The sequence below is a fragment of the Pelophylax lessonae genome, assembly GCF_965119305.1.
Source record: "Pelophylax lessonae genome assembly, chromosome: 9".
In the NCBI taxonomy this organism is placed as follows: domain Eukaryota; kingdom Metazoa; phylum Chordata; class Amphibia; order Anura; family Ranidae; genus Pelophylax; species Pelophylax lessonae.
Window position 1 is genome coordinate 261,600,885 of NC_138776.1, and position 17,550 is coordinate 261,618,434.

The window sequence follows — 17,550 nt, forward strand, 5'->3', positions numbered from 1 at the left end:
TAGTCTGCACTCTAATTCATGCCAAAGGTGTTCTATCGGGTTGAGGTGCAGGTCAGTTATGTTCCTCCACCCCAAACTCACTCATCCATGTCTTTATGGACCTTGCTTTGTGCACTGGTCCAAATAATTTGGTGGAGGGGGGATTATGGTGTGGGGTTTTTTTCAGGGGTTGGCCCCTTAGTTCCAGTGAAGGGAACTCTGAAGGCGTCAGCATACCAAGACATTTTTGGACAATTTCATGTTCCCAACTTTGAGGGAACAGTTTGGGGATGGTCCCTTTCTGTTTCAACATGGTGGAGGAACTTGACTGTCCTGCACAGAGCCCTGACCTCAATCCAACAGGACACTTTTGGGATGTATTAGAGCGGAGACTGCGAGCCAGGCCTTCTCCTTCAACATCAGTGCCTGACCTCACAAATGCACTTCTGGAAGAATGGTCAAACATTCCCATAGACACACTCCTAAACCTTGTGGACGGCCATCCCAGAAGAGTTGAAGCTGTTATAGCTGCAAAGGGTGGGCCAACTCCATATTGAACCCTATGGACTAAGACTGGGATGCCATTAAAGTTCAGGTGTGTGTAAAGACAGGCGTCCCAATACTTTTGGTAATATATTGTATGTGTAAACCCATCAGCTATTAAAACTATATAACCGTTGGATGGATGGAACAGTCTATGAAGCTGCTGTATGGGTTTTCTGATGTGCCATTAGATGCGATTTTAGAGTAAAACATTTCCCGCACTCTGAACACGAATAAGGGCGCTCTCCCATGTGAATCTTCTGGTGCGTAAGTAGGTTGCCTTGCTGAGTGAAAGACTTCCCGCATTCCGCACACGAAAAAGGGCGCTCACCAGTGTGAATTCTCTGGTGCGTAAGAAGGTGTCCTCTCTCGACGAAACACTTTCCGCACTCTGAACACGAAAAAGGACGCTCGCCGGTATGCTTTCTCTGGTGAGTAAGAAGGTCTGCTTTCCGCATGAAACTTTTCCCGCACTCCGAGCACGAAAAAGGACGCTCGCCCGTGTGACCTCTCTGGTGTCTAAGAAGGTCTCCTTTCTGAGTGTAACATTTCCCGCACTCTGAGCAGGAAAAGGGGCGCTCGCCGGTGTGACTTCTCTGGTGTCTGTGAAAATTTTTTTTCCATGTAAAACATTTCCCGCAGTCCGGACAGGCGTACGGACGCTCACCCGTGTGACTCTTCTGGTGAACGATAAGGATCCTTTTGCGAGTAAAACATTTTCCGCACTCTGGGCATGCAAAAGGTCGCTCATCTGAGTGGCTTGTCATGTGTATAACAAGGCTTCCTTTCTGAGTGAAACATTTCCCGCACTCTGGACAGGAGAAAGGGCGCTCACCTGTGTGACATCGTTGGTGTCTAAGAAGGTGCTCGTTCCGAGTGAAACATTTTCCGCACACTGAACATGAGAAAAGACTCCCACCTGTGTGAAGTCTCCGGTGCCTCAGAAGGTGTTCTTTCCGAGTGAAACTCTGATCGCACTCTGTGCATTGGAAAATGCGCTCACCCGTGTGCGTTTTCTGGTGTTTAAGAAAGTCCCTATTCCAAGCGAAACATTCTCCGCAATCTGGACACGTAAATGGACCCTCACAATTATCTACGCTTTCTTCTTCACCTATAGATATTTCTGAAGTTAAACCTGTATCAATCTCAGAACCTGGCGATATTTTATCATCTATGTTAGCAACACTTTCTAAATTACCGGAGGAGAATCTCTGAAGATTTGAGGATCTATCTACACTGTGAAGTCTTGGATAGATTATTTTGTTAACAGCATGTGAATTCTCTAAGGACTCTTCGAGATGAGAGGGACCCGGTGACCCATCTGCACAGTATAGGTTTACTCCCGGTGAAAATTCTTCTGTGACATTATCTTCTGCATTACAATCCGATGAAGAAAGTTGTCTTTCCAAGGTATCCTGGACATTATATCCACCTGCTGAAGAACACATTCATAAAAGTCTGTTAGTTAGTGGGGAGTTATGTACAGGCATGACATCAACATTTGTTGGGAACATGACGTTATATTGAGGAATGGAGATGGACATTTTTATGTGATGTACAGTGTCTCCTCATTTGTTGGGAACAAGACGTTATATTGGGGAATAGAGATGGACCTTTCATATGGTGTACAGTATCTCCACCTCATTTGTTGGGAACATGACGTTATATTGAGGAATGGAGATGGACCTTTCATATGGTGTACAGTATCTCCACCTCATTTGTTAGGAACGTGACGTTATATTGAGGAATGGAGATGGACCTTTCATATGGTGTACAGTATCTCCTCCTCATTTGTTGGGAACATGACGTTATATTGAGGAATGGAGATGGACCTTTCATATGGTGTACAGTATCTCCTCCTCATTTGTTGGGAACATGACGTTATATCGAGGAATGGAGATGGACCTTTCATATAGTGTACAGTATCTCCTCCTCATTTGTTGGGAACATGACGTTATATTGAGGAATGGAGATGGACCTTTCATATGGTGTACAGTATCTCCTCCTCATTTGTTGGGAACATGACGTTATATTGAGGAATGGAGATGGACCTTTCATATGGTGTACAGTATCTCCTCCTCATTTGTTGGGAACATGACGTTATATTGAGGAATGGAGATGGACCTTTCATATGGTGTACAGTATCTCCTCCTCATTTGTTGGGAACATGACGTTTATATTGAGGAATGGAAATGGACCTTTCATATGGTGTACAGTATCTGCTCCTCATTGGTTGAGAATTAACATTATATTGAGGAATGGAAATGGACCTTTCATAAGGTGTACAGTATCTCCTCCTCATTGGTTGGGAACATGACATTATATTGAGTAATAGATTCACATTAGTCTCCTCCTTAGTTGACAATTTTAAAATCTACCTTTTGTCAATTCGTAAAAGTATTAGAGTACAATAACAACGTGACAACCCCTTTCTGCATTTAGAACTCATTACTCACCTGTGTTGATGTCTAGTGGAAATTCCTCCTCTTTAATGGTAACCATGATTTCTTCCCCTTCTGTAGACTGTTGATCAGACCTCATATACGTCTCCTCTTCTTCATCCTTCTCTTCAACTTTCATAACAATCAGGTCTTCCCCCTAAAATATAATGGTGGAAAATAAAACATCCAGAACTTAGCACTAATAATCAACACATAAATCCCAAATTCTTTCTAAGAACTGCTCCAAATCTTCAAGATGCTTAATGCTGTGTACCTGGTATTGTTGGGGCATGTTGAAATCTTCCTGTGTGGAATCCTGGAAATAAACAGGGCTGGGACATCTCTCTGGTGGACTTCTGGTACTGGATCCACCTGTAGATAAATCACACACAGTCTCTGAATACAATGGGGAAGACGTGCATATATAGAAGGAGCAGCAGATCAAAAGATAAAGAGTCCAAATTAATTTATTGATGTTGGGTTAAAAGACATCCAACGTGTTTTGAGGTCCAAGGAGCTCCCCCTTTTTCAGGGCTTCAGTTAAAAAAGGACCCAAAAGTAAGGCTTTTCTGTTTGAATCTGCGCAGGTAACATGATTGCTGGATGAGGATTCCCCACCAGCAGTATCTGCATAATCAGTCAAAATAGGAATACAATGAGGGGAAATAAAGAGAAGTGCAAGCGCAATGCTTGTACCACTCTTCTAAACATAAAAAGGAGCAGATGCTGCTCCAAATTACCAAATGGGGAGCAAGCCCCTCTATTAACCACCTAAAGACCATTTCTATTTCTGACATTTGTTACTTACAAGCTAAAATCAGTATTTTATGCTAGAAAATTAGTTAGAACCATTATAAATAATTTTTTTAGCAGAGACCCTGGAGAATAAAATTGCGGTCGATGCAATATTTTATGTCACACCGTATTTGCGCAGCAGTTTTTCAAATGCAATTTTTTTGGAAAATATACACTTTACTGAATTAAAAAAAAAAAAAAACGAAACCGTAAAGTTAGCCCAACATTTTTGTATAATGTGAAAGATGATGTTGCACCGAGTAAATAGATACCCAACATGTTATGCTTTAAAATTGCGCACACTCGTGGAATGGCGACAAACTACGGTACCTAAAAATCTCCATAGGCGACGCTTTAAAATTTTTACAGGTTACCAGTATAGAGTTACAGAGGAGGTTTAATGCTAGAATTATTGCTCTCACACCAACGATCGTGGTGATACCTCGCATGTGTGGTTTGAACACCGTTTACTTTTGCAGGCGCGACTTGCGTATGCGTTTTGTTTGGCGTGTGAGCTTTTATTTTATTTTTTATTTTTACGCTGTCACTTTAAACAAAAAAAATTCTGATCACTTGTATTGCTGTCACAAGGAATGTACGCATCCCTTGTGACAGTAATAGGCAGTGACAGGTACTCTTTATGGAGGGATCGGGGGGAGGGGGGAATGTGACAGTAATAGGCAGTGACAGGTACTCTTTATGGAGGGATCGGGGGGAATGTGACAGTAATAGGCAGTGACAGGTACTCTTTATGGAGGGATCGGGGGGAATGTGACAGTAATAGGCAGTGACAGGTACTCTTTATGGAGGGATCAGGGGGAGGGGGGGGGGGAATGTGACAGTAATAGGCAGTGACAGGTACTCTTTATGGAGGGATCGGGGGGAGGGGGGAATGTGACAGTAATAGGCAGTGACAGGTACTCTTTATGGAGGGATCGGGGGGAGGGGGGAATGTGACAGTAATAGGCAGTGACAGGTACTCTTTATGGAGGGATCAGGGGGAGGGGGGGGAATGTGACAGTAATAGGCAGTGACAGGTACTCTTTATGGAGGGATCGGGGGGAGGGGGGAATGTGACAGTAATAGGCAGTGACAGGTACTCTTTATGGAGGGATCGGGGGGAGGGGGGAATGTGACAGTAATAGGCAGTGACAGGTACTCTTTATGGAGGGATCGGGGGGAATGTGACAGTAATAGGCAGTGACAGGTACTCTTTATGGAGGGATCAGGGAGAGGGGGGAATGTGACAGTAATAGGCAGTGACAGGTACTCTTTATGGAGGGATCAGGGGGAGGGGGAGGGGGGAATGTGACAGTAATAGGCAGTGACAGGTACTCTTTATGGAGGGATCGGGGGGAGGGGGGAATGTGACAGTAATAGGCAGTGACAGGTACTCTTTATGGAGGGATCGGGGGGAGGGGGGAATGTGACAGTAATAGGCAGTGACAGGTACTCTTTATGGAGGGATCAGGGGGAGGGGGGGAATGTGACAGTAATAGGCAGTGACAGGTACTCTTTATGGAGGGATCGGGGGGAGGGGGGAATGTGACAGTAATAGGCAGTGACAGGTACTCTTTATGGAGGGATCGGGGGGAGGGGGGAATGTGACAGTAATAGGCAGTGACAGGTACTCTTTATGGAGGGATCGGGGGGAGGGGGGAATGTGACAGTAATAGGCAGTGACAGGTACTCTTTATGGAGGGATCGGGGGGAGGGGGGAATGTGACAGTAATAGGCAGTGACAGGTACTCTTTATGGAGGGATCGGGGGAGGGGAGGAATGTGACAGTAATAGGCAGTGACAGGTACTCTTTATGGAGGGATCGGGGGGAATGTGACAGTAATAGGCAGTGACAGGTACTCTTTATGGAGGGATCGGGGGGGAGGGGGGAATGTGACAGTAATAGGCAGTGACAGGTACTCTTTATGGAGGGATCGGGGGGAATGTGACAGTAATAGGCAGTGACAGGTACTCTTTATGGAGGGATCTGGGTCATATAAGACCCCAAATCCCTCCTCTGCACCTCAAAGTATTCAAAATGCTAAGATCTGCGTTTTTTTATCTGATTTTTTAAATCGGCGCCGTTGGCTGCCGAGTAAACCGGAAGTGACGTTGTGACGGCGCTTCCCGGTTTTTACATTGGAGACCCGATCAAAGCCGAATCCGGCTTCACTCGGGACTCTAGCTAGCTGGTGGATGTGCTGGCTGGTCGCTTGGGTACCCCACCATGGGACGGGAGGCCCAGGTGGAGCGGCGGAGGGGCTTGGGGAATACCCCCCCCCCCCCCCCCAGCCGCATCGGCTGTTATCACACAAAAGCCGACAGTACAGGCACGTGATTTTGCGGGAAGTGGTCAATTCCGAGCATTCAGTGCTCTATTCTGCTGTGACAGACACAGCACGGAGAACAGAAGGGCTGCAGCTGCATGGTCCAATCTCTCTGGCCCATTTTCATCCCCTGCTCAACTCAAGAGTGGGTGGGAGGAGAAGGGTTGTTATCCCTTCAGGCTCTGCTTGTGTAGTATAATCACTGCACGGGCAGGAAGAGGAACGTGAGCTGGCTGGTGACAGCTTATATCTCATATGACAGGTGACACCTGGCAGGGATCTACATCTGCCACATTCCCTCTCTTAATTAGGTGCAGACCCTGCCAATAGCCTCTACTTCACTCTAAAACTGAAACTGGTGCTGGTGGCACGGATAGACCTGAGATGGCACAGGAAGCTTAGGTAATTCCCGAGATTGTTTCTATGTGTTTATCAGATGATGGGGGATCTAGGTGGACCCTCCGTACTGCTCTCTCCTTTACAATAAAGTCTCCTCTTACCCGGTGATGTGAGGGGCGGCTGATTCTCCATCATGATGTCCTTGTAGAAATCCTTGTGTTCTTCTGAATCCTCCCACTGCTTAGCGGTATCTTGGCTTTTTAAAGGAACCTTAGGCACACAGTAATATAGTAGTAATAAACCAAGAAATATATCTAGGGTTTAACAATACAAAAACGCAGCAGCCACTTTCACATAATTCCCCATCTGGCCAAGAAGGAAAATATCAGAAGAACCTGGAATGGATCTCTACTGGAAGGTAGAAGGAACATAGTTTTGATATTTTTACACATTGAGGACACTTGCAAACACATATGGCGGGTCCTGTTGTGGATAGTCAGCTGTATGGACTACTAGAAATTAGTATAGACAGTAAATGATCCATCCATACATCATTGGAGTCCATCTAATATGCTCCATTAAGTCATCAGGATTCTCCTTATCTAGACTGGATTACCCAAATGACAGAGACATCACACATCCCATAATATCCCGGAATTCCCAGCACTGCTCACCTCTCCATTTAGCAGCTCAATCATCTTATAGGTGGCTTCCAGAATCTTCTGAATGTTGCGTTTATTAGGTTTCCGGGCTTTAGGTGGAGGTGGCCGACTGGTTGGTGTCAGTGGCTCCTTAGAAGTCTTCTTCACTACTTCATAATCCTATTACAGGAGATACTAATCATTACTGCTACCCACACTCCCAGAATCCTCCTCACCTCTCCAGTCAGGTCTGTGTTTTATTAATAGAGATGAGAGTGATGTCATGTGACCTCCCAGAATCCTCCTCACCTCTCCGGTCAGCTCTGTGTTTTATTAATAGAGATAAGAGTGATGTCATGTGACCTCCCAGAATCCTCCTCACCTCTCCGGTCAGGTCTGTGTTTTATTAATAGAGATAAGAGTGATGTCATGTGACCTCCCAGAATCCTCCTCACCTCTCCAGTCAGGTCTTTGTTTTATTAATAGAGATAAGAGTGATGTCATGTGACCTCCCAGAATCCTCCTCACCTCTCCGGTCAGGTCTGTGTTTTATTAATAGAGATAAGAGTGATGTCATGTGACCTCCCAGAATCCTCCTCACCTCTCCAGTCAGCAGGTAGATGATCTCCACAGTGAGGTCCAATACCCTCTCAGTCAGGTGACTCCGCTTCTTGTCCATTTTTATTGATGTGGTCATGTGATTACAGTACTCTCCTCTCTGTAGACTGATAAGAAGGTATGAATTATGTGGAGGGAAGGACGGTGGACTATATTAGTATCTGATATGGGCTCTGAGCCTTACACAGACTACAAATATTGTTATGAATGTGCCTGAAATAGGGTCTGTCTTCGCAGCCCCCAACAACTAATTATCTTCTGTTTTTGGAATGTGAGCACTAAGTAAAACCACCTACCTCATCCAGCCCTAAGCTCCAATGCCTCCTACACATGGACTGCCGTCTTCGGTTTTGGTCCTTGCACCAAGACTGGAGGTCTGCTGTAATGGGCTCCCTGGCCGGCTTTAGCTCCTCTCATAGACCGAGGATGGATTGGTTTCCAACAATAACACAACAGTAGTACTGGTGACCCAAGTAGTGTGGAGAACATCCAGAGACACCCCAATCTCCAACCCTGGCCCAAGTACCCAAGTAGTGTGGAGACCATCCAGAGACACCCCAATCTCCAGCCCTGGCCCAATTACCCAAGTAGTGTGGAGAACATCCAGAGACACCCCAATCTCCAGCCCTGGCCCAATTACCCAAGTAGTGTGGAGAACATCCAGAGACACCCCAATCTCCAACCCTGGCCCAATTACCCAAGTAGTGTGGAGACCATCCAGAGACACCCCAATCTCCAGCCCTGGCCCAAGTAGTGTTGAGAACATCCAGAGCCAACCCAATCTCCAGCCCTGGCCCAAGTAGTGTTGAGAACATCCAGAGCCACCCCAATCTCCAGCCCTGGCCCAAGTAGTGTTGAGAACATCCAGAGCCACCCCAATCTCCAGCCCTGGCCCAAGTAGTGTTGAGAACATCCAGAGCCACCCCAATCTCCAGCCCTGGCCCAAGTAGTGTTGAGAACATTCAGAGCCACCCCAATCTCCAGCCCTGGCTGCTCCCGGATACGTGTGACCTCCTGTAACAGAAACCACTGATCTCCATCACAGCTGATCAGCTGCTGACAGTTCTGCTTTAGACTCACTACCAAGAGTGCCTGCACCCACCTTTTATTACCATTCACCACATGTGCATCCCTCGTTCTTTACCCACCCACAGCACCTCCCCTTCTCTCCCCACCCCCCTCTTGTTTTAGCACCCACTGAGCCTTTACCCCCCTATTCTTTTACTGGTGTGCACACTTACCCCTAAGGCCCCTTTCACATTTGTATGACCCGAAATTTGCGCGACTTGAAGCAATGCCTGTGTAATATTGAAGTCTATGGACCTCAAGTTAGACCAGAGTACTGCAGGGCCTACTTTGAAGTCGCACAGCTATGAACGGCACTCATTGGAAATCATGGGCTACGACTTGTCATGCGAGTTTTCAGTCCCAAGTCACACAAGTGTGAAAGAGGCCTAATGCCTCGTACACACGCATCGATTATTGGCCGGGAATTTTCGGCCAACGTCCGATCGGGTGATTTTCGGCTTGTTAGTATGATGCTTTCGACAACCGACTCCGACTTTTCGGCCGAATAAAATCTGGTGTGCAGGCTATCAAATTTTTGTTGGCCGTCAACACAACGGCCGATTTTCGTGCAGTCAGTACAGATTTCGGCAGGGAAAAATCTGATGAGCAAGTCTGGGCATGCTCAGAGAAGAAAAAACACACGGAAAGTAAACCAGCACATGACATCCCTTCTGAAGTAGATTTTTGTTGGCCGAGAAAATTAGTGTGCAGTCTAGAGCACATTCCAACCAACAAAACAACACTGGACAAAAGTCGGACGATCGGTCGGCCGATAATTGTTGCGTGTGTACGAGGCATAACTCTCACCCATATGCCTGTACCCTCCTTTCTGACCACTGTGGCTGCACGCTGCCCCCCTTCTCATGGCCATACTTACACCACACTGTCAATGCCCACATGGCCCCTCCCCTGCTCTTACCAATGCACATGTACTGGTGCCCCCCACACTTCACCCATTACCTGCATACCCTCCCTCCATCATTTCTCCATCCATCATTCCTGCAGGTTGTCTGCTCTCACAACCAAACTAGCACCCCCACCACTTTTGCAGACCCCCATCACTAACCACACCCCATCCTCTAAGAAAGAACAGGAACCCCCCCCCCCAAAAAAAAAAACTGTGCCTGTATACCCTCAACACTCCCTCTCACTATTGCGCCTTTTCCCCTCCTTTCATCAATGCAACATCTCCTGCATTGTTTTCCCACCACCTTTACCAATGCGCCTTGTCTACCACCACCACCCTATCCTTCCCCCCCAACCTCTTTATACAAATCCTGTGCCATCCATTCACTACCCTGCTTGTATTCCCTCTCTCACCATGCCGTGCACACCCTCCCTCTCCATGTCCCCAAACCTCACCCCGCCCCCCCCCCCCCCAGCTCACCACCATGCCTGCAACCCCCCTATACTCGCTCATCCCGAAAATGGCAAGCTCCTCTGTTACACAGACTAATAATAATGATTATAAAGAATTATTATAAAAGTATAATAAATATAAATAATTATCATGAATAATTATAAAGAATAATAATACTCATAAATAATAATAATAAATAATAATAATAATTATAAAGAATTGTTATAAAATCATAATAAATATAAATAGTTATCAAGAATTATGAAGAATAATTATAAAAATGATAAAGAATTGTTCGAAAATTATAAATATAAATAATTATTAGGAATAATTATAAAGAATAATAATAAAAATAAGTGTGTGACTGGGGGGGGGGGGGGCATTAGAGTGTAAGCTCCTCTGGTACAGAGACTGATATGACTGTGGGGGAGGGGACATTAGAGTGTAAGCTCCTCTGGTACAGAGACTGATATGACTGTGGGGGAGGGGACATTAGAGTGTAAGCTCCTCTGGTACAGAGACTGATATGACTGTGGGGGAGGGGACATTAGAGTGTAAGCTCCTCTGGTACAGAGACTGATATGACTGTGGGGGAGGGGACATTAGAGTGTAAGCTCCTCTGGTACAGAGACTGATGTGACTGTGGGGGAGGGGACATTAGAGTGTAAGCTCCTCTGGTACAGAGACTGATGTGACTGTGGGGGAGGGGACATTAGAGTGTAAGCTCCTCTGGTACAGAGACTGATGTGACTGTGGGGGGGGGGGGGACATTAGAGTGTAAGCTCCTGTGGTACAGGGACTGATGTGACTGTGGGGGGGGGGGAGGGGACATTAGAGTGTAAGCTCCTCTGGTACAGAGACTGATGTGACTGTGGGGGAGGGGACATTAGAGTGTAAGCTCCTCTGGTGCAGAGACTGATGTGACTGTGGGGGAGGGGACATTAGAGTGTAAGCTCCTCTGGTACAGAGACTGATGTGACTGTGGGGGAGGGGACATTAGAGTGTAAGCTCCTCTGGTACAGAGACTGATGTGACTGTGGGGGAGGGGACATTAGAGTGTAAGCTCCTCTGGTACAGAGACTGATGTGACTGTGGGGGGGGGGGGACATTAGAGTGTAAGCTCCTCTGGTACAGAGACTGATGTGATTGGCTCAGTGATCTCTGTACAGCACTGCAGTATATCTCAGAGCTATATAAATGTATAATAATAATAGTGTGTGATTTTGGGGATATTAGAGTGTAAGCTCCTCTGGTGCAGAGAGCAATGTGAGCAATTCATGTAAAATCTTATTACCTCCTCTGCTGCCAGTTCCAGCAATGTCTCCTCTATTTCCTCTCAACAATTCCCCTCACCCACAATTTCCTGTCTCTTAGTTCATTTCCTGTCTGTACATTCCACAACTTCCACTTTGTATGACATCATTTCCTGCCTATTGATCCCAGCCACTTCCTGCCTGTGGGCGCTGTTTAGTTTAAATTATGTCGCCACCTTGTGAAGGATAGAGGAACTGCAGCTTTTTGTTCATCCTTCTCTCTGGGGATCGCATCACACTCCGCAGGGATCTATGTTTGGAGGAGAGCCAGTTCTGCGACTCTTCCAGAACTCGCACACTGGATGTTTGCCCATCTCTCCTAGACACCTTTCCTCCTGGCAGCAGTGTTTTGTCAGCTAAAAAAAAAAACCGCATGCAGGGCCGCAGGGGTACAGGTGATACACCTGTATGGGGCCTGAGCATCAGGAGGGGCCCGGGCCCCGGTAACCAGGAAGTGTGCACAGTGCAAGAGAGAAGAGATGGGATGGAGGAGATAGGTTTGGAGGAGGAGGACATGGGATGGAAGAGATGAGACTGCAGGAGGAGGACATGGGATTGGGGAGATGGGATGGAGAAGGAGGAGGGCATGGGATGGAGGAGGAGGAGATGGGATTGGGGAGATAGGATGGATAAGGAGGGGGGCATGGGAAGGAAGAGGACATATGATGGAGGAGATGAGACTGCAGGAGGAGGACATGGGATTGGGGAGATGGGTAGGAGAAGGGGGAGGACATGGGAAGGAAGAGGACATATGATGGAGGAGATGAGACTCCAGGAGGAGTAGATGGGATTGGGGAGATGGGATGGATAAGGAGGAGGGCATGGGAAGGAAGAGGACATATGATGGAGGAGATGAGACTCCAGGTGGAGTAGATGGGATTGGGGAGATGGGATGGAGAAGGAGGAGGGCATGGGAAGGAAGAGGACATATGATGGAGGAGATGAGACTGCAGGAGGAGGACATGGGATTGGGGAGATGGGTAGGAGAAGGGGGAGGACATGGGAAGGAAGAGGACATATGATGGAGGAGATGAGACTCCAGGAGGAGAAGATGGGATTGGGGAGATGGGATGGATAAGGAGGGGGGCATGGGAAGGAAGAGGACATATGATGGAGGAGATGAGACTCCAGGAGGAGGAGATGGGATTGGGGAGATGGGATGGAGAAGGAGGAGGATATGGGAAGGAAGAGGACATATGATGGAGGAGATGAGACTCCAGGAGGAGTAGATGGGATTGGGGAGATTGGTAGGAGAAGGGGGAGGACATGGGAAGGAAGAGGACATATGATGGAGGAGATGAGACTCCAGGAGGAGGAGATGGGATTGGGAGATGGGATGGATAAGGAGGAGGGCATGGGAAGGAAGAGGACATATGATGGAGGAGATGAGACTGCAGGAGGAGGACATGGGATTGGGGATATGGGACTGAAAAGGAGGAGGGCATGGGAAGGAAGAGGACATATGATGGAGGAGATGAGACTCCAGGAGGAGTAGATGGGATTGGGGAGATGGGTAGGAGAAGGAGGAGGGCATGGGAAGGAAGAGGACATATGATGGAGGAGATGAGACTCCAGGAGGAGGAGATGGGATTGGGGAGATGGGTAGGAGAAGGAGGGGGGCATGGGAAGGAAGAGGACATATGATGGAGGAGATGAGACTCCAGGAGGAGGAGATGGGATTGGGGAGATGGGTAGGAGAAGGAGGAGGGCATGGGAAGGAAGAGGACATATGATGGAGGAGATGAGACTCCAGGAGGAGGAGATGGGATTGGGGAGATGGGATGGAGAAGGAGGAGGGCATGGGAAGGAAGAGGACATATGATGGAGGAGATGAGACTCCAGGAGGAGGAGATGGGATTGGGGAGATGGGATGGATAAGGAGGGGGGCATGGGAAGGAAGAGGACATATGATGGAGGAGATGAGACTCCAGGAGGAGGAGATGGGATTGGGGAGATGGGATGGAGAAGGAGGAGGGCATGGGAAGGAAGAGGACATATGATGGAGGAGATGAGACTCCAGGAGGAGGAGATGGGATTGGGGAGATGGGATGGATAAGGAGGGGGGCATGGGAAGGAAGAGGACATATGATGGAGGAGATGAGACTCCAGGAGGAGTAGATGGGATTGGGGAGATGGGATGGAGAAGGAGGAGGATATGGGAAGGAAGAGGACATATGATGGAGGAGATGAGACTCCAGGAGGAGGAGATGGGATTGGGGAAATGGGGTGGAGAAGGAGGAGGCTCAGCATAGAGGCTCAGAGGCCCAGTTTCCCTTGACAGCCACTATGGGAGCCACACTCAAGGCATGGGACATCATTCAAAACCTGTTGCAACCCGCCTCCAATTCCTTCTCGCCGGCCTCCCCATTGTGGATGAACCCCCGTCTCTCTTAATTTCTTACCATTCCAGACCCCATTATATGGGCAACTTAAGGGATAAAGACATTAATTAGGGGATATCACTAGAAGGGGTGAACTGTTATCCTTTGTGGACCTCAAGCTAAAATATAATTTACCTAATCCCTACCTCTTTAGATACTTACAGCTGCGACATGCTTTTACCTCCCAATTCGGCTCGGTCAAGGTGGAAATTAGGTCATCCAGCTTAGAAAAAGTTTTACTAGATGAGTCCAAGAAAAAAGCACTCTCTGAGTTATATAAAGAACTTTTTCTTTCGTTCACTGACGGACACAGCTCCATGTCTTTTAGACCCTTTGGATGGGGGCTGGCCGGCGAGGGAAACCCCTCACGAGGCCATATAACCCTGGTCACAACAGCAGTCACAATCAGAGTCGCAGCGTACCTCTGGCCGCAGCACCCCCATTCCAAGATGGTGCGGTGGACTGTTGGGAGTGGTGCCCGCCTGATGCCAAGGGTCTAGAAGACATGGAGCTGTGTCCGTCAGTGAACGAAAGAGAAAGTTCTTTATATAATTCAGAGAGTGCTTTTTTCATGGACCCATCTAGTAAAACTTTTTTTAAGCTGGACAACTTAATTTCCACCTTGACAGAATCAAATTGGGAGGTAAAAGCATGTCGCAGCTGTAAGTATCTAAAGAGGTAGAGATTAGGTAAAATATATCTTAGCTTGAGGTCCACAAAGGATAACAGTTCACCCCTTCTAGTGATATCCCCTAATGTCTTTATCCCTTTAGTTGCCCATAAAAAATCCAGTTTTCTCTTTCGTTCACTGACGGACACGGCTCCATGTCTTCTAGACCCTTGGCATCAGGCGGGCACCACTCCCAGCAGTCCACCGCACCATCTTGGAATGGGGTGCTGCGGCCCGAGGTACGCTGCGACTCTGATCATGACTTCTATCGTGACCAGGGCTACGCGACCTCATGAGGTATTTCACTCGCCGGTCAGCCCCCCCGTCTAAAAGGGTCTGGAGCTGTGTTCGTAATGGCGCTTTTCCACTGCATGGAACCGAATGGTTCGGCTTGCTTTTGCGCTTTTCCACTGCATGGTACCGCATGGTACGGTGTTGGAACAGTTCGGTACGGTACGGCGGCGCTTTTCCACTACATGGAACCGAACGGTACGGCTCGCTTAAACAGTACCACTTCGGTTGTGGTTCCAAGAGGGCCGTACCGGTACCGTATCCCACAATCCTTTGCATGCAGCCTTGACTGTTTGTAACTGCTAGCCACTGATTGGTCAGAGAATCGTTATCCCACCCACTTACTACTTTAGTGGAAAGCAAACTATACCAAACCGTACCGAACCATTCCAACACCGTACCATGCGGTACCATGCAGGGGAAAACAAAACCGAGCCAAGCAAGGCCGAGTGGAGCCGAGTCGGTACTTGCAGTGGAAAAGTGAACCTCAGAGAAAAGGATTTTACGGTAAGACAAAAATCCAGTTTTTTCTGTCCCTCCTCCCTCGGTGGTTAAGTGCCGAGAGCAATTGGTGGAAGAGATCCCATATCTTGGAGGGGAGTAATGGGATGATACGTGGAGCTTCCCTTTTACTCACCTGGTATTGGCAAGGGATTGGCTAATCCATTTTAAACTTCCTACATAGGATTTACTATACTGCGGCAAAACTAGCCAGAATTTATCCGGGGGTATCGGCAGAATGATGGCACTGTTCCTTTTCTCCGGCCACCTTTGGTCATGTGTTTTGGCATTTCCCGGTTTGCAGGGATTATTGGACTGCGATTCTTCAGTGTATAACAGAGGTCACCTCTTTACCTGTTTTCATCATGGTGGCAGTCTGGCCGCTTGGGTTGGTGGAGGGTTTGGCGCCTACTAGGGCTCAATGTACATTCAACGTACATACATGCTCAACAACAAATTCGTTGTTGTATTATGCCTGAAAGGCATTAATCTTATTTTGGAAAAAGCCTACCACACCTTCTATCTCCTACTGGAAGGGATTGGTTCATAAAATGTTACCGCCCCATAAAGCTACGTATCTGAGCAGGCGTTGTCCCAAGAAATTTGAGAAAGTGTGGCAGATCCGGCTTGATAGCCCTACAACAGTTGCTGAAGACCTCTAGGGACATGACAATTAGGATATGACTGCTTAAGTGAGGTGTTGATTGCCGGGGGGGGGGGGAAATACGCGGGAGTTTTTCCTTCTCACCTGTTGGTATAATTTTCTTACCTGATGTCACAGAAATCTTCTGCCCCTGGGCCCGCATTAGCTTGGGATGCTCTCCCCTGGGGGGACATGCTGTGATTGCCTATGACTTTATGTTAAGAGCTGTATCTATGTCTCTGGTTGTAAAAATATTATGTAAACACATTTTTCTTTACCCCCTGAGTGCTGGTTCACACTGCCGCTACCACTAAAGTAGCGTCGCTTCCAGCGCGACTTTGACGCGATTTTGACGCGATTTTGGCGCGACTTTGACGCGACTTTGGCGCGACTTAGCGCGACTTTGACGCGACTTAATCGCGAGGCAACTTTTTATTTGGCCAATCACAATCTGATGTCTTGTGACCTAATTTCCTTTTCCTGTGTTTTTTTTTTTACATATTTCCTTTTTCCCATGTGTGCAGTGTTGTGTGTCTCACATAGCTTTGTTTGTCTGTCCAGAAACGTAAAAAAAAAAAAAGAGCTTTTTTCCTATAATTTTTAAGAAGCACATGCCTCCAAAGACACCCAAAAAATGCCCGTAAAATGTCTGCAAGAAAAAAAGCCAGCCGCAGAGAAGCCATATTACAGAAAATATAGTAAAAATGCTGTTTTTTAGGGGTTCTGGACATGCTACAGAGCTGAAAGTTGACAGGTACACTTTTTAGACACCCAGACACTAAATCCCAAAAATGACATGCCTGCCTAAAAAAATGCCCGCTAAATGCCTGCAAGAAAAAAAGCCAGCCGCAGAGAAGCCGTATCCCTGAAAATATAGTAAAAATGATGTTTTTTAGGGGTTCTGGACATGCTACAGAGCTGAAACTTGACAGGGACACTTTTTTGACCCCCCAGACACTAAATCCAGAAAATGACATGCCTGCCTAAAAAAATGCCCGCTAAATGCCTGCAAGAAAAAAAGCCAGCTGCAGAGAAGCCGTATTCCTGAAAATATAGTAAAAATGCTATTTTTTAGGGGTTCTGGACATGCTACAGAGCTGAAACTTGACAGGGACACTTTGTAGACCCCCCAGACACTAAATCCAGAAAATGACATGCCTGCCTAAAAAAATGCCCGCTAAATGCCTGCAAGAAAAAAAGCCAGCTGCAGAGAAGCCGTATTCCTGAAAATATAGTAAAAATGCTGTTTTTTAGGGGTTCTGGACATGCTACAGAGCTGAAAATTGACAGGTACACTTTTTAGACCCCCCAGACACTAAATCCAGAAAATGACATGCCTGCCTAAAAAAATGCCCGCTAAATGCCTTCAAGAAAAAAAGCCAGCCGCAGAGAAGCCGTATCCCTGAAAATATAGTAAAAATGATGTTTTTTAGGGGTTCTGGACATGCTACAGAGCTGAAACTTGACAGGGACACTTTTTAGACCCCCCAGAAACGAAATCCCAAAAATGACATGCCTGCTTAAAAAAATGCCCGCTAAATGCCTGCAAGAAAAAAAGACAGCTGGTAAGACACTACAAAAAATTAAAAGAAAAATGATTTTTTTTAGGGGTTCTGGACATGCTACAGAGCTGAAACTTG

The 17,550-nt window shown here is 47.0% G+C and overlaps 3 protein-coding genes across 3 annotated transcripts in view; all 3 read right to left on the bottom strand.

The window, feature by feature from the left end:
* The window catches only part of LOC309564420 (uncharacterized protein), a gene marked incomplete at both ends in the record, with an annotated part of 648,900 nt that overhangs the window by 132,218 nt on the left and 499,132 nt on the right, over positions 1–17,550 (bottom strand).
* LOC309563485 (uncharacterized protein) overlaps positions 1–17,550 on the bottom strand; it is a gene marked incomplete at its 3' end in the record, with an annotated part of 314,854 nt that overhangs the window by 110,885 nt on the left and 186,419 nt on the right. The window lies entirely within an intron of this gene.
* Positions 616–11,459, bottom strand: LOC309562658 (uncharacterized protein). The gene is made up of 7 exons (XM_082266932.1): positions 11,406–11,459; positions 7,667–7,790; positions 7,099–7,245; positions 6,586–6,694; positions 3,238–3,335; positions 2,979–3,120; positions 616–1,957 (listed from the first exon to the last, which is right to left on the bottom strand). Exons 2-7 carry the CDS (start codon positions 7,760–7,762, stop codon positions 675–677), a joined length of 1,875 nt encoding a protein of 624 aa, XP_082123058.1. The 5' UTR covers positions 7,763–7,790; positions 11,406–11,459; the 3' UTR covers positions 616–674.

What these genes read in the sequence shown, in the direction of transcription:
- LOC309562658 (XM_082266932.1), bottom strand. Translation starts at nt 7,762, where the DNA reads ATGACCACATCAATAAAAATGGACAAGAAGCGGAGTCACCTGACTGAG. An exon ending in GCCGCCCCTCACATCACCGG is followed by an intron (nt 3,336 to 6,585) that starts GTAAGAGGAGAC and finishes ATTTATCTACAG; the next exon opens with GTGGATCCAGTACCAGAAGT. An exon ending in TCCACTAGACATCAACACAG is followed by an intron (nt 1,958 to 2,978) that starts GTGAGTAATGAG and finishes TGTGTTCTTCAG; the next exon opens with CAGGTGGATATAATGTCCAG.